The 26,925-nt window shown below is 35.6% G+C and overlaps 1 protein-coding gene across 3 annotated transcripts in view; it reads right to left on the reverse strand.

Moving 5' to 3' along the window:
• Positions 1–732: 732 nt before the first annotated feature.
• Positions 733–26,925, reverse strand: part of LOC113238167 — a 40,847-nt gene continuing 14,654 nt past the window's right edge. For 2 of the 3 annotated variants that reach the window (XM_026474925.1, XM_026474924.1), the window contains exons 9-17: positions 25,037–25,078; positions 23,935–24,000; positions 23,017–23,055; positions 22,665–22,703; positions 21,296–21,496; positions 17,115–17,289; positions 9,793–9,858; positions 2,204–2,428; positions 733–1,164 (exon numbers count right to left, since the gene is read on the reverse strand). In XM_026474925.1, the coding sequence (XP_026330710.1) occupies positions 17,131–17,289; positions 21,296–21,496; positions 22,665–22,703; positions 23,017–23,055; positions 23,935–24,000; positions 25,037–25,078 (546 nt within the window). In that variant the 3' untranslated portion in view covers positions 733–1,164; positions 2,204–2,428; positions 9,793–9,858; positions 17,115–17,130. The remainder of the gene's footprint in view (positions 1,165–2,203; positions 2,429–9,792; positions 9,859–17,114; positions 17,290–21,295; positions 21,497–22,664; positions 22,704–23,016; positions 23,056–23,934; positions 24,001–25,036; positions 25,079–26,925) is intronic. The other variant, XM_026474926.1, reaches the window with a different exon arrangement.

Here is a 26,925-nt window from a genome sequence, read left to right on the forward strand (position 1 = left end):
TTAAGGTATATTACCTTTCGAAAATCTTCTGCCAAGCTGTTCCACCTGTGGGCGACGGGTTTAAAATGTCAATTATATTTGTTTACCTTGTAAAATGAATTGAAATGAACTATATATAAATAAAACAACGTAACGATTTAATATACTGTTTATGTTTTTATTAATAAATGTTAATATAAAATATTCACTTAGTTCCATTTTTTGGTCAATTGTTTGGTAAAGATCTTTTAGAAGTCTTTGTCAGAGAGTAAATAAATGTTGCCTAACTGAAAGTAAAAAAAGGATATAATGGAATTTAACTATCACACATAATTCATTTCGTGTTTTTTTGAATAAGCTATACAAAGGTACTATACTTTAATGTTTTAAGCTGTATTTGCATGATGAAAAAACACATCAACTTGCATAAGTTGCAGGTGTGTAATACCCTTATAATTTTGTAGATACTGAGCAAGACTACGGTACATTTGAGAGTAAACTTGATAATTTTAGTTTTGGAGATATATGGCCTGATTTGATATCGTCAGTGGAAGTAAATCTTTCGAACCATGTGTGTCTCATTACCATCTGCATTTCTAATTTATTATCCTCTTGTTCTTCTTCATTTAGTTCTGGTCATCAGCGTCACTTAGTTGTGTGATATCGATGCTCATTATATGAAATTATCAGCATCATCCTCACATTTACATGGATTGGGGCAGCATTCATTATCTTCATCAATTTTCTAATTTGTTTTTTCTCGTTTTTCTTTTTTTTTTTTGTTCATTTTCTACTTCCTCAAACATCATCTTCATCAATTTCTTTATTTGTTTTTCTCTCGTTTTTATTTATTTTCTACTTTCTCATCGTCTTCATCAATTTACTGCAGGGGCGTAGCGTCAATTCCTACTGCTCGGGGCCAACCTTAACTTTGCTTCCCCCTCTACTTTCACGATTACAAGAGTAGTTAGTTCGGGCAGGCTCGCCGTCGCCATCTCTGTGTTGTTCAGGATATCGTTTTCTCAAATGGCGGAATTTATTTTCTAATTTTAAGTAAAAAAATAATGTTGACTAGTCAGGGCTAGGCCGCACTCGCTGCCGCCTCCATTGCTGTGACGCCCGGAGCCATGGCCTCCTCTGCACCCCCCACGCTACACAACTAATTTACCGATGTTTCTGTGTAATCTAAAAAAAATTTTAACAATGTTTAGATACTTTTACATTTACCTAGTTCTCACAACCCTTATACAATTAGCGAAAATCAACATTATGTGAAACAATTTAAGTTTAATAACAAAGATTTGAGATGATCTTTGAACGTGTCGTTAAAATGAAATGTTTTTGTTGTTTGCACATAGAGCATGGAGCGATTCATGCTCGCTCGGCATCAAAGTATAGATCGAGTTCCGAAATCCGTAGACGAACTAAGGTCCAGGCTTTAGGAGATCGGATAATGAGTTTACAATGGAGCTGGGCGGGACATGTTGCGAGACGTGGTGAACACAGGTGAGTAAGGCGATAATCGAATGGTGGCCAAGAAATAGACAGAATCGTGAGACGACTTGTAGCGATATGGGTGGACGACATTGTCAACGTTGCGGGTAATAGATGGGTGAGATTAGCACATGATCGTGGTGGACGGCACAGGCTACGGGAGGCCTGTACCCAGCAGTGGGTGAAGTCGAGCTGTGGATGATTATGATGATGATAATGTATATGGTGTTCTATTTAGTTCAGTTGATGTTAAAAAATCATTGGTATATGTATAGTACCTATTAAATGCAGCGGTTTTCTTGTAAAATTTTTCGACTTGCGTTTGTGTTCCTTTTCTATAGTGAAAATGTTTAGGAATTATGTTTTCACACCGTCAGTGTACATCCTCAATTTTTTTATATATTTTTTTTCAAAGTGATTGATTCTACACTTTCACTGATATGCGGGATCAACCAAAGCCATTTCAGGTAGTATAGACTCCTAATCGTGAAACACACAGAGTGCGAGTGCGGGTTGAGCGCGAGTCGGGTCGACATGGACGACAACACATCGAGCGCGGGCGCGAGATGGGCGGACGCGCCCGCGCTTTTTTTGCTTTGTCGTCCATATACAAACACAGAATTAGATCCGCTGCGGCCCCGACCCGACCCGTACACGCTCTCGGTGTGTTTCACGCTGTATTAACTACTTCTACGGCTTAAATGAAGTATACTTTTCTTTATTTACTTACTTCCTTTTTTATGTAACTCGTTGTAATAAGCTCAGCAAGATAAAGTCACGAATTCATAATGTTTTCACACTCATCAAAGTCGTCACATTTACACCATTCGCCATTTTCATCAAGGATTCTTCGAGAGTTTTGTTTCGCTACAGTTTTTGTTTTGTCTGTATTCTCTATTTTAGTTATTATTCTTTCATCAACTTGCGTTGAAGACGTCACGTTTTCCCTTGTTATCTGGACAATATTGGAGGAAACAAAAAATATGAAAATAACTAATACCTTATTTTTTAAATATGAAGTTGGCAATGAGTTTAACAAAATTGCAGTGGACGAGAGCTATTGCTCGCCGCCGCCACTTGTTCTCGCTCCCATTCTGAGTGACCGGGCTCTCAGGGTTTAGTAGACGCTCATGATTAAGGACCAGGACCAGACGCACGACTTCTTAGTCCGTCGCTTGGCATCATATAAAAAAAACTGGACTGGTTCGAAGCACGTCGAGCAAAAATTCAACTTAAATAAGTGAGTTATAATATAGTTTATTAACTAAAGAAAACCCTTATATAAAAAAGATCTATCCTATTCTACACACATACTGCGTTATTTCTACAAACACCAAGCTACGAAATGAAGGCTCGATGCGCGATCCATACGTATCCAAATATTTCGTACCCTCGGTGTAGTATAGCTACATGTGATCATACGTCAGTAGTACTTTCATAGAACTTTTTTATTAAAAAAAAGCCGACCTAAAAATTGCTTATCGCCTTAACGCCAAGTTATACTGAAATCGGTTAACGGAAAGTAAGCGAAACCGGATTCATCCCCTAGTTTTCCACCTTTAGAGGTGGAACATTTTCTTCAAATTTAAATGGGACCAACACTGAAGTACCCTCTTTCCCAACAAAAAAGAATCGTAAAAATCGGTTCACAATTGCCGGAGAACTCGCGTAACATAACAAAAAAAAAATGCAGTCGAATTGGGAATCGTTTTACAAATAGTTGAAGTGCCTAAGTGAATAAATTAGCAAATATACCTGTAAGAGAAACATGACGTTTCTTTCCTACCTACGACGTATTTCGCATCGAAATTTGGTTATGGTCGCAATTATAACCTAACCTAACCGAGGCGAAGTACCAGTTGTATAAGATTATTTTTATACGTGTTTTCGAGCCTGATACCCCTCGCTGCGCTCGTCATTGTACCTAAATAACACTAGGATTATATTTATTATATTTCGTCGCTTCATCCTCGATATAATATTTAACCAGGTAGTTTCCTTAACTTGCTAGACAACACCACACGGTTTATGAGAAAAAAAAAAGTTTTGACATTTACACTCCCTACCAGGCATCAACAGCCATTTCTATCCTCATTGCTTTTTCGTGTGTGGCAACATACACACCTCCACAGCTCCGTTAAAATGTCTAAGCGAACCAACTTAGAAATAATAGAACATTATAAAAGTAAACTGAAATACTTGGAAAATACAGATGCCAAACGTCGTCGGCGTTATATGATCATAATATCATCGGACGAGTCGGACATTGATCAAGGTAAGATTTTTTCTTACGCTCATAAATAATGAAAATATAAAATAAAAATATTCATTTTTAACATATAGCACTACTTGCTACTTCCGCAATTATAATAAATGTTCGCTTTCATACATCGCAAATATGAATCTAACCTACATTTAATAAAACATCGGGTTAACTGCGAGTTATCCCCGATAACCAAATCGAACATGGGTGGATGAAAATACGAACAGATATACTAATATGTATTTTACATGATTTATAATAAAACTGTCTCGTAGTTAACCACGAGTTAAACACGATAATAAAATCGAATGCGGGTTGAATTTAATTCAGTATTAGTACCTACGTGCCAATAAGTAACGTATATTTTTTAAATTAAACTACGTCGGAGTTAACTGCGAGTTAACCACGATAACGAAATCGACTGCGAGTCGATTTTAATTTGAACAATATTAATACCTACGTACTAATAAGTTTTATATTAAAAAGAAAAAAAAATTTTTAAATAAATTTACGTCGGGGTTAACCACGATAACGAAAGCGACTGCGAGTCGATTTTATGTAAATAAAATTATGTCAGGGTTAACAGTGAGTTAACCGCGATAATGAAATTGACTACGAGCCGATTTTAGTAATTATATTATTCTATTTATTATATTTAAAATAAAATTAAGTTGGGGTTAAAGCGAGTTATTTCAGTTATTTCAATTGAAATATAATATAAAATAAAATAATACCACACACGTGCAATTAATATGTGTTAACGAAACACGCCGTGGTTAAAACTCAATTACCTATCTAATACAATTCTAAAGAAGATCGTTAATGGTTTTAGGCTACAGCCACCTGCAAAACCAAAATGCAGCTTCGCCAGCAATACCATTATGTAAACAGGTACCAACACCAGTCTGTAATACCCGGCATTAGTTTATCGCCAGACGATAATAGAAAAAATTGCATATCACAATTAAAAACTTAACTGACTTGGGAGCAATCACAAAGTGTTGTCCTAGAAAACATTAATACATTTCTAGTACTTTTTTAGCCCCAAAACGCAACGGTAGTAGTCGTTTCATATTGAACATAACGTTCTTTAACAAATTTGTAACACAAACGGAGGACTATATATTTAAAATGGAGGACTATCGAATTCCCTCAAAATTGATACCTCGCATTGAAAGAGGTGTATTTACTGACATCTATCTGCGAAGCAGACCGAAAGTACCACAGATTTCAGTATTTACCTTGTGGTTCAAATGAAATTGAAATCTATGAATTTACTGCTCTGACATACGACTTGTCCACAGCATCGAAAGTGTTTACCAAAATCATGAAAGAAGTTGTAACACATTTGAGACAACAAGGATTTAAGTACGTGGTATATTTAGACAATATTTGTTGTATAGCAGTTGATTATGACGATGCATCAATAATGTTAATGCAACCATTAACTTATTGCAATGTTAGGATTCATCGTTAATTACGGCAAGTCTGTGTTACAACCATGTCAAGTTTGTAAATTTCTAAGATTCAATTTTGATTCATGAAATTTAAGTATAAATTTACCTTTAGAAAAACGTCAAAAAATTTACCACTTACCTACTTTAAAAAATAATGAGGTTACCCCAATGTACCATACGGGAGTACGCTCAATTGATTGGTGTTCTCATCTCAGCTTACCCAGCCACTAAATACGGTTGGTTATATACAAAATTACTGGAATTTCAGAAATTTCTAAGTCTTCAATAACATGACGGTAACTATGAAACAACATCAACATTTATTTTCCAGATATAATTCTAAGTGATTTGGTGGACAGATAATATTTACTCGACTTCATCGTATATGAGAACCTCAAATTTTAAATTTGAGTTTATACCGATGCGCCGCGCACCGGTTGGGATTCCGGTATGTGGCGCGAGTAGCACAGGAGGCCAACGGAAGGCTGTTGAAAAGAAGCACCATATCAATTACTAAGAATTGCAGTAATATTATATTAGTATAATCTGATTGTGTTATATTGTTGCGAGTACGCAATACTACGGCGATCAGTTACATAAATCGCAAGGGTGGGATCCAATACCCCCACCTTAACGATTTAAGTAAACCAATTTGGCAGTGGTGCGAAAATCGCAACATAATTTTGTATGCATATGTGCATATTATCTAAATACAAAAGATAATCGCGCCGATATAGAAACCAGGACGACTAATCCCGACACCGAGTGGGAGTTGTCCTCTCGCGCCTTCCAGAATATTGTCAGACGTTTCGGACAACCCGAAATTGATCTTTTTGCATCCCTTCGCCTCCCGCGGAGTCTCACAAGAGGCGATGACTTTTTTGAATTAAAATATAATTAGATAATATAATGTATTCCTAAAGCTCTGGTGGGAATTTTGCAATAATAACAGTCTGCTTTATCTATTTTATAGTCTGAAACAGGCTCAGACGCCCGCATAAAAAGGATTACTTAAGGGCGCATTTAGATTGAAACCTAGTGCAGCAAAGTATAACAATACTTGGAATGCCCAAGTCGTTATAGCATTAGTTTCAACGCGGTTTCCCAACACAGAACTTCCTCTTCAAAAACTTATGAAAAAACATGTTATTTTACTTGCACTTTGTACTGCACATCGCGTGCAAAATGGCATTGATTAAAATGAAAAACATACAAATATCAGATATTCCGATTCAAATTGCAATACCTGATTTAATCAACGTCTGCGCGTGGTCTCGTACAGCGCACATTAAATTTTCCATATTTCACAGAGGATCCCAGCCTTATCGCAGTTTTCAAACATTATATTTTGATAACACAAAATAAGACAACTGGACGTCAGGGAACGCTCTTGATGACACACAGAGCTCCCTACAGAGTAGCCACGAGCCAGACCGTGAGCCGTGTACGGCAGGTGTTGGATGCGGCGCGTCGAATGTGGACACAGCAGTTTTCGGCGCGTATAGCACGCGGTACGCCTCCACGCCGGCCGCGGGCGCGGCTGAGGTGCCAATAGAGCTCATACGCAAGGCTTCGAGTTGGAACGTACGTTCGCAAGAACGATTTGCTTACAACATAATCAAACGGCTAATTTTACTATTCTAAATTAATAATAATAATAATCTTTATTTATAAAATTATTATATGATTGTACGATTTAAAAATTGTTATGATTGTGATCTCAGGAGAAGAACCATTATATGTTCATATCTATATATATTTTTAATGAAAATATAATATTGTTATTTTAGATTTAGATTAGATTAAGGCTCTGGTTTTTAATTTACATAAAATCAACTAGAAGCAAAACTGAATATTCTAAAACTCTACCTGGTTAAATATTATATCGAGAATGAAGCGACGAAATATAACAGATGATCAAACGAACTTCTTGAAGTGATGTTCGATCACTATTATGTGAGTCGCTTCATTCGAAGATATAATCAACATCCTTTGACATCGTCATATCAGAAGTAAAGATTTTGAAAGTTCCAAACAAGTTTTGCTTCCCACTCTAAAAGGAATGAGGATAGAAAATGGCGGTTGATGCCTGGTAGGGAGTGTCAACGTCAAAACATTATTTTTCTCCCTAAAAACCTTGCGGTCTTGCCTAGAAACTACCTGGTTAAATATTATATCTTCGAATGAAGCGACTCACATAATAGTGATCGAACTTCATTTCAACAAGTTCGTTTGATCATCTATAATACATTATACTCAGTGAATGTTATACCTATCTGAAATGTTTATATAAAATGTACATTATGCCATCGGTATATTAGATTGAAATTTGTTACATCAATCGTCTATTATACCCAATGAGGTTTATATCATGCAAGAATGTGTCAAATGTCTGTACACCATTATATCCGTTGAGCGTTATATTGACCAAAAATATGTCATTTATTGTTATATCTTACGAACCGCACATTACCGAAATGGGTAAGGTGGGGCTTACCCATTTCTCGCCAAAAATGTGAGCCTTACTACATTTCGGTTTTGAACTTATCAACTTACATTTTGTACACCTCCAACGTCAAAATTGTACTATCGAAACTGCGTTCCGCGGATGCCCGCGCCGAAGCACGCGACGTGCACCCGGGCGGGCACCAGACGCGTGGCCCGTAACGCACTGCACGCACGGGGGCCCGCGTAACGCAGTTTCAGCCCTTATGTCTCAGGGCGAAGGGCGCAGTGGCAGTGCCCCTTCAAAACGCTGAGATCTTTGCGATATAAAGCTTTGAGTGGCACTGCAACTGTTATGGACAGGCGTGTTATTTAACACCAGGCACACTACTTGTTCGTCCTGTCACTTGATATTATAAAAAATAGAATTTAAAAATAGATTAGGTAGGCTTGATGGTAGCTTAGTTGTCGGGAGTGCCGCTCCTTCTTTCGCCAATAGATGTAGCCACAGACATATTCCTAGATAGACGCCGCAAATGTACGTACTTTGCATGCCCAAAGTAAGTGAAATTCACTTACTTGCCGCTGTTACGCGAAAACGCGAAAAATGCATAATTGTGCCATTACAAACTGCAAAAATACCATAACTGTGGGTAAACGAGTAAACAGGGACGTTTCCTTCCACGGACAAGTGATTTTGTAATCAGGAGATGCATAATTCATTAAAAAAAATTTATTGTAGGCTTTGTACGAATTTCGAGAAAACAAATATGCAACAGAGTGTATGTTTTGTAATACATTACGACTTTTATTGGTGCGATATATTTGTGATCCTTTGTTAATACGCCATGAATATCGAATGAACGCACTTTTGCATAGTGCATTCAGTTTCGTGGTACGGTCGCTTGTACATTTCTTTGGTCAAATTTAACATTTAGTGATGTATACGTTAGGCAACACTGTTCTCGATTCTGATCGATTTTGAAAACAAAGGGACGGAAATTATTATGATCTTAGCAATATTATAAAAATATTCTATAACTCTTTTGTTATAACGTTTAGTAACGTTTCGTTTTTTTTTTTTTTCAGTTTTGTAGTGTCTGTAATTTCGATAATTGTTCCAGCGAAATTACAGACACGTTGCCTCGAATGTCCGAATATAGTGAGCAAATAATTACATACATCGCCGGATATGTAGTATGAGTAATACAAAAAAAATATAACAATGCAAAGAATTAACACTGTCTTTTCAAAAACCTGGAGTTGGTCATATGTATGAGTTCGTTGCTTTCGAGGATGAAGGTGGTGTAGTTTCTTCTACCTAAGATGCTATCCAAATATGCAGAGTAGCAGAGTTAGAAATCCGAGAAATAATAAGCAAATCACAAAAATTTCACACGAGGCTGTCATTCTGATTAATAAGATTTTACCATATTTTGTCAGCAGTAACATTTTCATTTTTTTTAATTTATTCAATTTCAAACAAATTTTATAAAAAATGTTTAATAATTTGTCTTGGCATTCGTCAATTTGATCAATTACCAACAGAAAACCATCTAGTAAAATTAATTAAAGCAGTCGAAAGTTCATATATTGACGTGTGTAATCATTATTTAAGTTAATCGATAAGATCGTCTATTACAAAAAGATGTTATATAATTAGCTCATTTTATTGGAAGGACTTATTAATTTCAATATTTGAAGTCAATTAAAAAATTAAGTCTTAATTTCTTTAAGTAATCAACATTTTCTAAAAACAAGTAAAATAAAGGACTTAACTATCTTTTCTAGTATTTTTCTACTATATTATTATTACGACTACTTGCAATCAACAAATACTTGAACAAAAATTATTCTATTTAGAATCGATTAATTGAATGGAATGGAATGGAAGGAGGTTTCCATCATTAAATAGCTCTTGAGACGTTATAGTGGGTACAAAAAATGTGGCACGCTTGGTTTTCATACAAATTGCTGTACTTGCGGCGTCAATCTAGATATATGTCTGTGGACGTAGCTAATAATTTTCACGGAATTAGGTTATTTACACAGTTCTGTATCAGAATTTCATGTTTTAGTGATGTAAATTATTAAATCTAATATTGTAGGGTACTTAATTATTATGTTTTCATTTAAGAAACCTTGAACTTTTACCTTAGGCATTTGTACAAAGCAGCTCTCGCATTTCGGCAAGTAACACTCGCAGTCCTTTCGCGGTGCCTGAGTACAATACAAAGTGTCTAGGTATAAATTTTATATGTAATGTAATTTTGTCATATTCTAATTCAATAATAATGAGATTTGTTGTCTTTAATTTACTTATTTTGTCGTTAAAGACCAAATATAAAAGCACATAGAAAAATGCGTAAGGTTCGCCAGTTGGTTCCGTGGCTTTACGGCGTTTACGGGAAGTATTGATATGATTGATACTGATTAGAGATTTTGAACACCGTTCTGAGGCCTCAAACCCTCACCCCACCCTGACGTGTCGCAACTCTCAAATGGTATAGAAAACCTTGTTTAAAAGCTGAATTACCAGGCATCAATTAGAAGTTGTCTTACTATTTTAAAGTAAAGAAATGAGCCTTTGGGTACAAGAAAATACATTCAGCGTATCGCTTATTTTACACCCAGGACTTTTGTCGATGTAATTTGTTAGGGCCCATTTATTCGACACGAATTTCATCGCGCGGGGTGAGCACGATCGCACCGCGTGTCGCGCCGCGCAAAAATTTTCTCCTCGTGTAGCTGGGGATTCATCAGGCCCCTTTAAAAAAATGTGTCTTCAAATTTATCACATACTACTATTTTCGTGCAATTTTCTTATATCCACCGATCACTTCGTGGAATTCGCATCGAACCGCAAGTGACAACACGGCACGCGTTCAATTCGTCAGTGCGACACCTCAACAACGGTTACTTTTTTGTCTCTGCTCAAAGGTAAGAAATTGTGTTGCGATCAGTCATGCCAGGTCAAGCTGCAACAATGTGAGGAAATAATAAAAGACTAAAGAGAGGAAAATGTCTAATAGAAAAAGTATAAAAATATTAATTAATATTAAAAGTAATAGTTGACGTGTTAGGACAATTGCTAAAAGAAAGTGTTGTTGTTTTTCCAGGCACATTATTAGTAGTCTGCTGAACTTCCGATGATGTGTTTGAATGTCTATCTATTACTGTATTTTCGTTATTGCTCTTTTCACTAGCTCTTATTTTCGCGACCAAAATACAAAAAAGACGAAAAAAATAAAAGAATACCAAAAGACTTTAATATAAATGTTACCGCCTTAGAATAATAACGCATAGAATGATAGTTTCATATCAAACGAACTGTCACAAGTGAGGCACAAAACCAAATTCATGTAGGCGTAAGCAACTTGTAACTACGCTCGTCGGCACGCACACAAATATACAAATAATGATGCCATGGAATAACATTTCCCTCAAAAGTGGGGAAATTGTATCTTGCTTAACTCATCATTAAGTTAAAGGTGCCTACAGATTTGCCCGACATTGTCGATCAGGTGCCTACAGATATGCTCGGTTTTGTCGATGAAAAACGAATATAGCACTTATTTGTAAATCCAAGATGGCGGACACGATTTTTCAAAATATGCTATATGGGTATCCTTTTCGAGGTATTTGGGGATGCTCATTACGAATATGGCACTCATTTCTAAATCCAAGATGGCGGACACGAGTTTTGAAATAAATGCAATATGGGTATCATTTTCGAGGTACTTGGGGGTGCTCATTACGAATATGGCACTCATTTCTACATCCAAGATGGCGGGCACGATTTTTCAAAAAAATGCAATATGGGTATCATTTTCGAGGTACTTGGGGGTGCTCATTACGAATATGGCACTCATTTCTAAATCCAAGATGGCGGGCACGATTTTTTCAAAAAAATGCAATATGGGTATCATTTTCGAGGTATTTGGGGATGCTCATTACGAATATGGCACTCATTTCTAAATCCAAGATGGCGGACACGAGTTTTCAAATAAATGCAATATGGGTATCATTTTCGAGGTACTTGGGGGTGCTCATTACGAATATGGCACTCATTTGTAAATCCAAGATGGCGGGCACGATTTTTTCAAAAAAATGCTATGTGGGTATCATTTTCGAGGTATTTGGGGATGCACAATGCGAATATGGCACTATTTGTAAATCCAAGATGGCGGGCACGATTTTTCAAATAATGGCAAGTTGGGTATCGTTTTCGAGGTATTTAGGGGTGCTCATTACGAATATTGCTTTTATTTGAACTGTCGTGTTTGCCATCTTGGATTTAGAAATGAGTCCCATATTTGTATTGAACATTCCCAAACATCTCGAAAACGATACCCAACTTGCCATTATTCGAAAAATCGCGCCCGCCATCTTGGATTTAGAAATAAGTGCCATATTCGAAACCTAAAACCGAAAATGCCATAAGCAAACATTAAAGAAAATAACTGTTAAAATAGATTAAAAAATCGCTTAAGAATGCTCCCCTTTTAAGAAAATAAAATATTTTAATATAAAATATTTCGCTTGAGTTACGAAAAGAAAGACATATATTAAGCTATCAAAGTTGTACTGGTGGTGCCAACACTATAGTAGAAACAAATATATACTGTAAATTTGTTGCAATATGTGCTCCAATTCAAATAAAATTAATATAAATAATTATTCAATAAAGCATGAACGCAGAGCCGTTAAAAGTATTATAAAATAATTAAGTGTCCCAATCACTTACAGGAGTTAACGAAAACATTTAATGTTTATTAAAGTAAATATTAGTTCAAGATGCGCAAATAAATCTAAATTACAGGCACCACTAAAATTTACGTAATATAATTATTTTGATACAGAATAGCAAAATGGGGAGAAAAAAAATTCGTTACTTTGCAACACTTTCGTATCTTGTTGCCGCGAAATTATTTTTCTGTTTTAGTGAATATTTACATAAAAATATGAGTTGAAACGCATTACTTACTTGTGGAATGCAATGTTAGTGTCTATTTTGTTTGTCTGTTGTATTTTTACACCCATTTACCGCACATTTCGTCATTTTTAGCAAAAAATTTTGGAGCTGTTCGCGGTGCAATATGACCTTGAGCACTAACAGCCCGCGCGCTCCTGGGACGCGTTTGGAACCCTCTAACTTGCCTCACTTAGCGTGTGCGGGCTAGGTTTCTATGCGTTATTATTCTAAGGTTACCGCCATTTTCTATTTTTTTAAGCAAGCGGTACAGGTAGGTATTTTTAGTTCTCGCAACTATGAACACTGGGCAGTTGGCTGTATGAGTTTTTCTTTTGTCTGTTTACATCATAGATTTAGTATATATGGTTTACATAGTTCATTAATAGTAGGTAGATTTAAAGGTTTAGAGAAGTGGACAGTAACGGCTTTTCAAAAAACGAACATGAGAATTTAGTCATTTAAGGACCGTGAGACTTCTTTCCGGCCAAGACCTGCAAAGTAAGTATGAAAATCCATTACTGTCCACTTTTCTAAACTTTTAAATCTAGATTAACTATGTAAACAGGCAAAGGAAAAAGTCATACAGCCAACTGTTGCCAGAATTAAAAATACCTACGTACACCGCGTACTTAAAAAAAAAGAAAAAGGCGGTAAAATAAATTAAAGTGCTTTGGTATTCTTTACTGTTTTTTCGTCTTTTTTGTACGTTCCTCGTACAAATGAGAGAGACGGGCGTTAACGAAGATACAGTAATGGATTATACTCCTAGTTTAAAACAATGCTATATTAACGATGGAAAACTTGTTGCCGGCTGTGAGCAAAGTAATATGCATGAAAACTTATGAAAATTTCATACAATGGAGAAGCCAAAAAAATGTTAGTTCGTTTTCAGATACTGTTTGTAGCTTAGAATAATAACGCATAGAATGATAGTTTCATATCAAACGAACTGTCACAAGTGAGGCATAAATCAAATTCATGTAGGCATTTTCGTGTCTTGTTGCAACAAATTAATTTTCGGTTTTAGTGAATATTTATATAAAAATACAAGTTGAAACGCGTTACTTCCTTGTGGAATGAGATGTTAGTATCTATTTTATGTTTGTCTGACGTATTTTTACACTGATTTACCGCACGTCATTTTTAGTTAAAATTCTTGAGCTGTTCGCGGTGCAAGTTGACCTTGAGCACTGACGGCCCGCCCGCTCGTGTAGGCTCTTTGGGAGCGCTTCAATTTGCCTCACTTAGCGGGTGCGGACTAGTTTTCTATGCGTTATTATTCTAAGGTTTGTAGCTTATTTCAGCGAACTTGCTGAAACTCAAAAGCCATTAACGTTATGGGCCACGTATTCCATAGTGAAATGTACAGTCCAACTTAAACACAGCGTCATCATTGGAATACAGTAACTTGAAGTCCCCACTGAAGCGCCAATCTGCTGGTTACAAAACTAAAATATCAAAAATATTTACTGCAGAGAACATATTGAAATTTTTAAACGATGCTCCAGGTGACAATTTCTGACTAAGGTAAGGTTTGTTCGTATATATATTGTAACATTGAAAGATATTAGTTTCGATACAGTAGATAAGTAGCAGTTCGCGTGGGACCGAAAGTTTCCGACTGGCATGATTTAACGGCTGGTATTCCGCAGGGTGGAATTTTGTCACCACTTTCGTTCTCCCAGAATTGCAGATTTACGCACAGGCTTCTGCTGAGGACGTCAATTCAGCGATTTCTCAGATTAACAGCGATGTACGATGCGTTAGTATATGGTCAACTAATTTTGGGATATCTGTCAATCCATTGAAATGTCAAGCTATTGTCGCAGGTGGATCCTAGGATCTTACATCTTTCTCCTGAGCCACGTCTACAAACTGTTTTCTAGAGTCATTACGAATCGTATCGCCAGAAGAATCGACGAGCTAGAGCCACCGGAGCAGGCGGTGTGTTTAGACGGGGATATGGTACCACAGACCACATACACACAATGAGGCTGATTATACAGAAGACAGAAGAGTACAATTAGCCCCTATGTCTAGCCTTTGCGGACTATGAGAAGGCCTGCGATTCCGTCGAGACCCTGGGCTGCCTTGGAATCCTTACAGCGATGCCAAGTAGACTTTCGCTATATCCAAGTGATGAGATACCTGTATGACGCTGTTACCATGAGTGTCCAAGTACAGGGCCAGCAGTCTAAGCCCATCCAATTACACAGACGTTGTAGACATGGGGATGTCACATCCCAAAAACTGTTTACAGCCTCATTGGAAGACATGTTTAAGACGCTGGACTGGAAAAGGATGGGCATAAACATAAACGGCGAATACATCTCACACTTGCGATTTGCGACATAGTCCTAATGGCGAAGTGGCTGGAGGAGCTACAACAAATGCTGGACAGCGTAGCATCCGCCTTACAATGGATTGGTCTCGGCATGAACTTGGATGAAACGAAACTCGTGATCAATGATCGTTATTGTCCCGAGGCCAATCGTAGTAAATGGCCACCTTCTTGAAGTTGTTTCCGAATATATTTACCTTGGGCAGATTTTGCGATTGAGTAGAAACAACTTCGCAAGGGAAGCCAAGAGGAGGATTCAGCTTGGCTGGAGAGCGTCTGGTAAACTACGGAGAGCGTCTGGTAAACTACGTCGAGTCTTCTCGTTACCCATACGGCAAAGTTTGAAAGCAATAGTTTTTAATCAGTGCGTTCTACCTGTTATGATATACGGAGCCGAAACGTGGACACTTACGATACGGTTAGTTCACCAGTTGAAATTCGCTCAGCGAGCTATGGAACGAGCTATGTTCGGAGTTTCTTTGAAGAACAAGGTACGGAACGAGGTTATCCGACAAAGTACTAAAGTCTTCGACGTAGCTGGTAGAAGAAGCAAGCTGAAGAGGCAGTGGGCTGGCAATATTTCCCGATAACCGTTGGGGGGTGAAGTGGGCTCTTGAGTGAAGACCACGGCTAAGGAAAACGTATTGTAGGACGCCCTGTGTCCAGCTGTAGACTACGATAGGCTGTTGATCATTACTGAGGTACCCTCTATCCAACAAAAAACAATCATCCAAATCGGTTTACAAATGTAAAACACATACAAAAAACATACAGACGAATTGAGAACCTCCTCCTTTGTTTGAAGTCGGTAAAAATACAATTTTTATTTCACAATTTTTCACATTTTTTATTTCAAAACATTACGTGACAATGTTTGAAGAAAATCAATTAAAAGTGTTTCAAAGAACGTAAGTTCAGCATATACTGTTTTTTTCCTCAATCTACTATTTTTTCGGTGCAATATCTTCAGATTTTTTCAGATTTGACCTGGCAACACTGGTAATCTTTGGTATTGTACAGCTTCTGAGCAGTGTGTGGCTAGCATAGTAGAGGCTGATCACTTGCGTAAGTTTGCCTATCATAGGTAGGGCACTATCTTACAGTGAGGACCCCCCTTCAGTTATGAGAAGGAGGGATGTAGCTGGCTGGTTCAGTTTATATTTAGAATTAAATAAATAATAGAAGGTTGTTGTCAAAAGGACAAAATGGTAGTTCTAGAAAAAACTTCGAACTGAAAACAAGCAGTAAATCATTATTCATTAATATAATCCTCGTTTATCATTGAAATGTGCCTCTCGCTACGCTCACCCACGGCTACTACCCTTACAGTACCTTGGAACACATTTTTTCAATTGCCCTAATATTGCTGTTCCACTTTATAACTTACTTCCTCCAAATTACCCCGCCCCATTAACATAACCAACCTCTTAACTTTAGTGTTCTCCCCCCATATTATTACTCTTTGTAAATTTATCCACTTAAATAATATACATATATTTATAAATATATGTTAGATATTTGTGTTGTCTTTTGTTTTAGATTCTCAACTGAGTATCCCCGTGGACCAACTCACCAACACCGGTTAATGTCATAATAGAGCTCAGCGTATTTTTTCTTTTTTTTTTTCTTTCGACCGTGACATTGGCAAATGATTTTGCCAATGTCACGATGATGATGGCTCCATCATTTCTCATAATGATGGAGCCATATAAATAAAAAGTGAGTGAAGTGAGGTTGAGGAAGAAAGGCGACGATAGACAACATAATACTCCAGACCATACCCGCACACCTAGACTAGCCTTTTTCTTTATGATTACCATTGTACCTACGTCTTAAGCTTGTAATGTACTGTGATTCAGGAAATAAACGAGCTATCTATCTACATTATAGTTTATTTACTGTCCGTCTTAACGATACATTACGAACATTCTTTACAAATATGGTAGGCTAATTTACGAACTAAAATGAGGGAAAAAATGATGGGCCCGAATTTTGTCAAAATATTTCCATTGTGATTAGTAGTACCTGTACAAACAGACATAAATGTTGAAATCGAGGATTCCTAGTTTGATTACGGAACCTTTTCTTTTTTAGATTTTTCTAACAAAATTAAAATAATGGTTTAAATTAAGAAATACAAAAAATAAGTAAAGTACTTACTTTGCCGGGGACGCACTTAGGATGACATATGTTTTGAGCTATAGAGCCTTTGCTTCGACGCTTCATCGGTGTTGCGAATTAATTTTGAGGCTGTGGTTGAGCCTGTGGTTGAGCCTGTGGCTGAGCCTGTGGTTGAGCCTGTTGAGGATTTTCTACTCTCTCCTAAAAATTTTACCTAAAAATAAGTTATCAAACAAAGAAAACTCTAAATTCCAAAATATTTAAAATTGAAGCTTAATCCATTCGCTTGATGGATTTCCACAAAGTAATGCTTATTACTTTGTGGAAACCCATGTTAATAAAAATGGAAGTAATTTAACACCCACTATTACCATCGTTAAATTAGAACGAATCGAATCGTGGGTTATAAATATGACCAAACTTTCGGAGCGGGCTCCGAAAATTTGCGGGCTCCGAAAGTTTGGTCATACAAGTGGTCATTATCAAATAAATTTACTTTCCATTCTTATAGGAAGTACTTTGACTTTTTTGTTTACGTCCATAGTGAAAATTTATAACATAAATAAATTATAGTTTTTTTGCCGCCAAGCAGTAATGTGAGCATTACTGCGTTCTGTGTTGAACGATAAGGGTGCTGGTGAAACTATAGGCACAATGGGTATTTGTCAACTTTATGCCTCTGGCAGTAGCCCTGAGATCTTTGCGATTTAAAGCTCTTGCTTGGGTCCAAGCATCAGAAACTATAATACAGTTGCCAATTGTTTTTCTTTTAGACTCGTTTTGGGACTACAGTTTTCGTTTTGTTATGTTTATTGTTGAAATAATAGTTGTGGTTGCAATCTTTTTTTTAGCAAGTCAACACGATGTTTAGTCGTCGACATCACAAGTCTTACATAACATGGAAATCTCATTCTTTCTCTATGAAGACTTCTTTCCGATTACAGTTGTCCGGTCAGTGGCCGACGAGAAAAAACAACAAAAGTTTCTAACAAGTGTTTTTTTTAATAAAATCCGTTCTATGAACGGTCTTCGAAATTCTCATTAACCTGTGAATACAAAGTATGTAACTTTTTGCCAACTTTTAAGCGACTTTAGTCGTAATATAAAATCGAGTACCAGTTTTGTTATTGAGTACGCCTACTGTGCAATTTTTACGACAAAATAGTTTATATCATATCATGTGTTTGAATGAAATTGAAAGGAACACGTGTAGTATATGTATAAGTACATAATAATAATAAATCCTTATTACTATTAGTGTTAGTAACAATAAACTTATAATTGGGTCGGTATCATAATGATTATATTTTCAAAATGACCAGCAAAAGGACTAGATCGCAAAACGACCACCTCTGTAGAAAGACTATAACTTACAATGACTTGGTAGCAAAAGACTAGAAATTGAAATGACCATATCGTTAAATAGACGACATGGGGAAACAACTATGTACAATTTAGTTACAAATTTATTGTTAAACAATACCAATGAAAATAAAGTTATCAATTTGGTTCCATTTTATACTACAAATTGTATTCCCACTTATTGCTATCGTCCTTTTGAACGGACACCACTTAAAAAAAATATCGTAAACAATGAAGATACTTGGAAATAAAATATTTATGTTCATTCGACACGTAACACCTGTGTGGAGAAAACACAGCATTCATTGTGTGTGATTAAAATTGTGTTGTATTTATAATAATTATTTGAAAATACTGTTTTGATCATGGAATATTCCAGGTATGCATATAAAAATAGTTTTATACTATTTTATTAATTATATTAATATTATTTAAATAGTTAATTGTTTTTTTCCAATGTGCACGAAATTTAATACTTAAGGACGTCTTTTGACGCATATGATCAAAATCTTTTTTAGTGTTCATCGAAAACGAGATATTTCATCAAGTTTAATTGCCGTTCTTTTAAATGGCCAATAGCAATATATACTACTACGACGTGTGTTATGTTCTTTAACGTTAAATGAAATCATCGAGGCGTTAGAGGAGGGTGAAGAAGAATCAACACCTGTTTCCATCAGTTTTTTGACCTCCTGAAAACTGCAATGCAGATGTGACTGATGAAGATTCTGGAGATGAAAACTGTGTAATGTTACACAATTTACCAGGATCTCAGTTGAGGGCACCGGCAGAGTTTTGTTACCGATCTGCAGAAGGTAGCGATGAAGATGATGATGTCCCGCTCATACAGTTATCAAAACGTAGGCGTGTGACTGCTGAATCATTTGAAAATATCTCAGTCAACTTCGAAATCGAATGAAACTAGGAGTGGTGTAACGATTTCTAGAAACAAATCATACAAATGGACTGCACGAGACATTCATCCAACTTTTGATCCATGGCTGAACTTGCAAACTGCAGCGGCGTATTTCTCTCCTCTACTCTCTTTCCTCTCCTCTCCTCTACTCACAGTAGTACATAAAGCTATCGTCCTTTATAAAGGATGCCCTTTCCCGAGTTGCACAAATAACTATGATTTAAAAAAAAATATTTTTTACATGTATACTTATAATATCTCAATATTACCAACATATGTCAAATTCATAAAGATCGGACACGAAAAGTTGTTCAGGAACATGTGGGTTAATAGTGGAAATATGCGAGTCCACATGCGATTTCAGTTTTTTTTATAATATCAAGTGACGCGACGAACAAGTCGTGCGCCTGATGGTAAGCTACACGCCTGTCCATAACAGTTGCAGTGCCACTCAGAGCTTTAAATCGCAAAGATCTGAGGGGCACTGCCACTGCACCCGTCACCCTGAGACAAGTTCACAAGACCCACGTGCCTGTAATTCATCAGCACCCTTACTACCCTTCAAAACCGGAACACAGTAATGCTGACATCATTGCTTGGCGGTAGTTAAAAAACACACTGTAGATGTTATGAATAAGAGGAGTATATCGAGTTTTTAGGTTTTCGCGATTGTTGCACATAACAAATGAAACTATTTTTCCCGTATCATATCGTACCGTATCATTCAAATAGCGTATATTTGTTTCCATATAAAAAAATATTTTCATTTCCTAAGAGGATCATAATTTTATTTTACAATAATTTTTATTTCGCAAGGTTGGCCGTGGTAGCATAAACAAACAAAAATACAAATTATATAAATTTTGTTACATTTTTTTATGATGACACTAAATGTTTAACTAAACTGTACTTTGAAAAAACAATAACAAAATCTAGTTATTTTGCTACCTAGTCGTTTACCGTGTTGTCCACTTAACGATATGGTCATTTCGTATCTAGTCGTTTTGCTACCAAGTCATAGTAAATTAGTCTTTCTGTAGAGGTGATCGTTTTGCGATCTAATCCTTATACTGATCAGGTCATTTTGAAGAAAGTCATTATGATACCGACCCCTTATAATTACGTTAGTACTTAAATTCTGCTTAAGATTTTGTGCTGGTTATTAAATGCCGCTTTATGGGGCACTAACTCCTAGTCTCGATAGTTTTCAGGAGGCCGCTGCTGCCGCCACGTATTGTGTTCCATATCATCTATTCCAATGCGAGTTTCAGCAAACATGATAGTCGCACTGCAGAACCGTGGCAGCCCCAGCAGCGTCCTGAAGGCTTTATTATCCCTTCGGTACAATCGGTCTACTTTCACTATTTGTCTACTTTCCCGATCAGTTCACTAGTTTTTCCTATATACATAGTGCGTTATATATTTAAAATGTGATGCTCTCTTTAATTATTTTCGGGATCCTTTTTACCGGCAACCGCAAAGACCATTATTATACTTTGATGTAAGGTCCTTGCGGCAAACAAGGGCCACCTTAATTCATAACTGATTATTTTGAATAATTATAAAATACTAATTAAATGTACGACATTATATGAATATTTACTTTATTCTAATCCCGAAAAGTATTTTTTATTACGTTTCTCCTGCAATTGTCTTCAATATTGAGTCTTTTTTAAAACCCTCTATGTGCCCTTATCAAACCTAGGTGGCTTAATAGACTTTTAATTAACAATTATAATCAAACATTTTAGATACACGACATGACCGCGCATAGTAGGTTTCCTATTGATCCTTTATATGTCATGCGTAAGTGGAATCTAATAAGAACATTGAAAGGGTGTTTTTGTAATTGTGGCCCTTGATAGACGGCGGCTCTTGTTACCTGCAGGTACCTTAATATCACATTTTATATAGTAAACTGAAGAAAAAAAGAAATACGTACCCGTACAGGTTCAACTTTTGTAATTTCTGGCAGATATGATGGACGAAGTGAATTCGGACAAGTGGGATTGTGTAAACATTGTTTTGGGTCACTGCAAGGGGCATTTGGCCGGACTGGCCAGAAGCACGGTAACAGGAGCGGGAAACCCGGTCCCGGTGGCACGCATGGCGGTATGTGGTAGCAGGTTCTTGTTGCTAATGGCTGTGGAGACGGTAATCTAAGATAGGCACGTACCAGTTTCCTCTGAGTCACTAACTACATAAAGAAAACAAATGAAAGAACGATTTTTATATACAAAAATACACAAAAATATTTTGTATATTTACTGTAATGTAGTTACACATAATTATGCATAAGAATTATAATATTGTTCTAACACCTTGTTCACAAACGTTCATATGCGATGTTAATTAATTGCGTTGTTAATAGTGGCTCTAAAGTGACTTCTCTGATATCAGGAAAAAAGTTACCGCTCCAAATATGTATTTGCGTCGAGTGGATTTCAAATTATTTTTTTCTAAATATTTGTCAGAAAAAAATAGAAAAATTTGAAAAAATATTCAGAAAATATGTTAATTTCTGAAAAAAAATTTTTTTTCTATGTGAATATTTTTGTTTAGTTCAATACACTTAGTGTTATGTTTACTTAAAAGAGATACATAAAATAGACATAAAAAGGATATATATTTAAGTTAAGGAAAAAATGGTATTTTGTCTTACAACAACTTACGAGGAAGGTATCGATATATAAAGCAAGACATTTCCTTCTGGCTCTTGATTATTATCAAACTGAATTACTTCTTCGGTAAAAATAAGTACTTATAGGTAAGAATACGTAATAATATAGGCCCTCTTAAAAATAGCGCACACACACACATACGCACACGCACACGCACACGCACACGCACACACACACGCACACGCACTCGCACACGCACACATCCTCGCATACACATATATATTTTAGTCGATATTACATTATTCACAGATACATAAACTGCCAGAAATAAATGGGTAAGTGTAAATCATTATGAGAGAAGACACTGATTTCCGTAAAACAGGTCACTGAACCGAGCTCGGAAGCCAGGGCCTTTCAATGAAATGTAACTTTTCTGTTCAAATAAAAAATTACGATTATTATGACTATTATTAATGGCTTTGAAAAATAGTTTCTACTGCAACAAAAAAAATCGAATTTGTTTAATTTATTGTACTCCCTATAAACTACTCTTTGGCGCTTGGAATAACAACGGTTCAAACAGTCAAGCTTGAAGAATTGATGAGTGTTAAGAATCAAAGTTTCTATAATGGAAATAAAATTTTTTACCTTTGATTAATTTCTAGCAATAACTAATTAAGGGGTTTTTACCTTAGTGAGAATACATCTAGAACGCGGTGTAATTTCTATCTGTAATGAACAATTTTGTTTATTAATTGTAAGTATTTAATAATATCATAAAAATATATACAACTAATAATACATTCTGTCGGGAATATAGGCACCTAAACCAACTAGAAAATATATACTTTTGGAAATAAGGTAACATATCCCATAATAAAATATAACATAATTATAAATAGCCTGTAGGAAACTGGTCAGTAGCCGCAAACTTTAAAAAATTCAAGGAAATTGATGGCAAATCTTAAAGCTGGCCACTGTCGACCCAGGTAATTTACCCATGTATTTGACGTTAGCAATTATTTTTCGAATACCAACTTACAGGTTGCACCACTGGTACAGGTTTTCTGTTTAATTTTATCTGAAAATAATTAAGTGGGTCGTATTAACAAACTTGCAGAATTGAAAAGAGAATTAGGTAGTGTAAATCATACTATATCTAAATTTCCATCAAACTTCTCACTATAACCATTTATGACCAAAAAATTACGATGATTAATACTAGCAGCCACGTTGAGGCAAAAGACGCTGTTTCGAGCCCTGTCGGTTCGATGGTATTTTTACTATGTGTTAATACTATCTTTATATCAGTAATAATTACAAACAGAAAGAAACAAGAATATTAAATTTGTTCTCGGAATTTGGAATGCCATTTGTCAACAAATAGGAAGATGATTTTTGGGGCTTTCACCTCAGACTTTTTTACAATTTGTCATAATTCCAATAATTTTCCCCGAAAATCGATTAGTCTGTGATACTTTTGTTCAGAGAATTAGGTAGTGAAAGTGATTTGAAGCCAACTTAAAGATTACCAGTAATTAATTATTTTTAAAACTGTGTCATCCCTAATGATTTTTAATTTGAAGGGAGAGATTGCAAACATTCGAGTTCAAGTAGTGATTCAAGTTCAGAATCGGAAATTGATACTGGATGAGACAATATTGTAGTAAATTAATATAAAACAATTGATTTATAGACTACCTACTATCTATTTTTACTTCTATTCCATCTGAATACGACGTGGGTAGAGCTAGCCTAAATAAGCACTGACAAAAAAATGTTCTTTACACCTGCCATTGTTGGCTGGCTGGCAACATTTTTATTATTAAAAATTTTACATCGAATTCGGCTAGAGCATAGATAGAATGGCAGTAAATGCAATAATATATTTATATATATATATATATACAATATCAGTTATAACAGAACGCGAAAATCGTCTACATTATATATTCTTTACCTTCACGCCAACGCAATTAGTTGCACAGGAGGTCTTGGGTTCCGGGGGAATGATGATCTCTGGACACTAGTAACAATACAAGATGTAATTGAAAAATCTACAGGTGAAAACATTGGATGAAAAAGATACAGGGTTTGCAACAAGAACTTTGTTTTGTAAATCAAAATAAAACAATAAATTTAGATGACAATGATTTAAAACGGCCCAATGCCAACGCCACAAGTCACACAGCCACCGAAACAATGAATTTATTGCAAACCAAACTTCCCGATCGCATAATTTCACGAAATTCAGCCGTTTTAAGTGGCTAGCTCGATCATGTGATTTAACCTCGCTGGATTATTTTTATGGGGTTATGTTAAAGACACAGTCTATATGGAGCTAGTCGAATCGATTGCAGCCTTAAAACTCAAAATTCGTGAAGTTTTTTATGAAATAGACCACCATTTTGTCAAAATGTGATTTTGAAAACTTTGATGAACGAATCGACATCTGTAACTATGGTCGTGGTGGATAATTATCATATATCATTTACATTCGTAATTGCCAAACCTTAATTTTTTTAATACAATAAAAATTTTAATCATAGTCATCTAAATTTGTTGTTTTATTTTGATTTACAAAACAAAGTTCTTGTTGAAAAACCCTTTATAACTTCGAAGTAACTATTATTTAGGTCAAAAAAGTAAAATACTATGCATTTTATGTATTCTTATAGATCGACGTCCTCCCCGAATAAACGTGCAAAGCTTTTTACACAATTTTTTATCAGCCTCTTTTTCACGCAAAAAAAAACAAATAAATAATCTATTGTAAGGTAACTCAAATGTTTTTCTAGGGAAAATATATTTATAAATTATGCTGGAATAAAAATAGTAAAGTTCAATTTAAAATTTCATTTTGGACGGTAAAACACAGGTAAATTTATTTCCATCCAAAGAAATCCATCAGATGTATAGTTATGAAAGTTTTACTCTTTTTATTTTTCCAGCAAAGTTGGTGTTTAGATAATTCACGTTTATTCGATGGGCGTAGAAATAAGTGTGTGCGCAATTGATTAATCAATTGGTATAAAAAAAGTTATATAAAACAAAAATTTTACCGGCGGACTAGAGCATGGTGATGTTGGGCACACGTCATTACTCTGAAAAATAAAACACAAATTTTCGCGCTCGGTTGTAATAAGATCAAATGGTAATTTTTCAGGAACATTCACAGAAACTATCACCTGTATTTATGAACAAAACAAAAGTCGCCGTAAGAAAATTCTTTACTAAGATCGATTTGAGTGAAATTTTTGCTTAAGTGCGACTTGGTGTTGTTTGACATTTATGAACATTTTTTCGCTCTTATTCAAGGTTAGTCTCAAGTTTTACTTTGAAGCCATTAGCCAATGACACCACTTGTTTTGTTTTTTTCAAAAATTAAAAGCGGGAATTTTTGACAATTGTTTTGTAGTCTATGGACTTTTGTTTGTGGCAGTTAACAAACAATTACCTTTGCCTTTTCTTCAGCGGAAAGAATAAGATCAAACTGTTTTGATCTTATTTGTTAGAAGCATTTAAGTTTCAAAAATTAATATTGATTTTTTATATTCGATTTTAAAATATATTGATTACTATATTGATGGCTGAACTTGCACTAGCGGGAAAATGGTGTTTACAACTATTTCTTTGGAAAATCTGGAACATGAAGATGAAAACCAATGAAGATTAGAGTTATCTCTCTCTGTTTTATTGTATCACTTGCTGTAGGGATTCGAATTAATCTATTTAATACAATGGGTTGAACTGTTTGTTGAAATAACTGAAGTATCAAAGTTCTTGGGTTCACACCTAGTGAATTCAGGAACAGAATAGATAGGTTCCATTGCACTTTTCTGAACCTATGTGAAATGAAAAACCAAAACAAGTCGATAGCAGTAAACAAAACTGATGTTCCTGTACAAAACGGTGTTCAGCTACAAAGCTAGGTACATAATTGGGTTCTTATAAACGTATAACTTTGATATTTATTTTTTCGTTATTGATACAAGGATTTATAGAAGTATTTTGACATTGTGAACTGTTTAGAGACAGTATCAAGAGGATTGGCCTCGTGGTGCAGTTTACCCCACAGTGGTAATTGAATCTTTTATAATATTCATAAATATCAAATTAGTCATACTATAAATTACTTTCCTACTTAATGAGAAGAATAGGTACACATCAAATTTTCATTCATGTATCGGCTGAAAAACTGTTCGTCATCCAGTATTTCCAAGATATTGCCAGGATCCCTCAGATATATTTTAGGTGAGGTGCTTTTACACCACGGTAATCATCTTCGTTCTCCAGATAATTAGCCATGAAGGTTTTAATACAAATTTATAAACCAAAATAAAACGGTAGGTAAATACGTAAAAAAATATGTCAGAGCAACTCAAGAGAAAAAGCAAATAACCAGTGATAAAAATGTTAAAATATTTTCTAGTCAGACTTAGACAGCTAAAGACTGGTTTGATACAAGTGCAACATAACTCGATCTTGAGACCGAGTTAAGATTGAGCTGAGACATAAAGATCGTTCATAAATACCAATTATTGACTTAAGACACACTTGAGACTTTATTTATGCTTAAGTCGGACTTATCTTTGTTCATAAATACGGGTGTATATGTTCCAAATGGTCCCAAACAAAACACTATCAACAGTGACAGTGTTTTGTTTTAGTGTTGAATTTTGTCAAAGAGTAACCGTAGTACCGTGGGCAGATATGACCGTATAAACCTATTCGGAATGAGCTAGGCAGTCAGATAATATTGAGTGTTTACCAAAGATATTTATCCATAGTTGGGGAATTAACGTAAAGCCCCTGGCAAAGTCGCTATTACTTGAACAATACATTTCATTTTGCTTTGACCCAGGGGCCTTCCGCTTATTATTTATAATTATTATACTACTAAAAAAAACTAATTAAGTTAAGGAAAAAAATACAGTAGAGATGTTGAAGT

This window comes from Hyposmocoma kahamanoa, unplaced genomic scaffold, assembly GCF_003589595.1.
Source record: "Hyposmocoma kahamanoa isolate Upper Pololo Valley unplaced genomic scaffold, ASM358959v1 95, whole genome shotgun sequence".
NCBI classification, from domain to species: Eukaryota; Metazoa; Arthropoda; class Insecta; order Lepidoptera; family Cosmopterigidae; genus Hyposmocoma; species Hyposmocoma kahamanoa.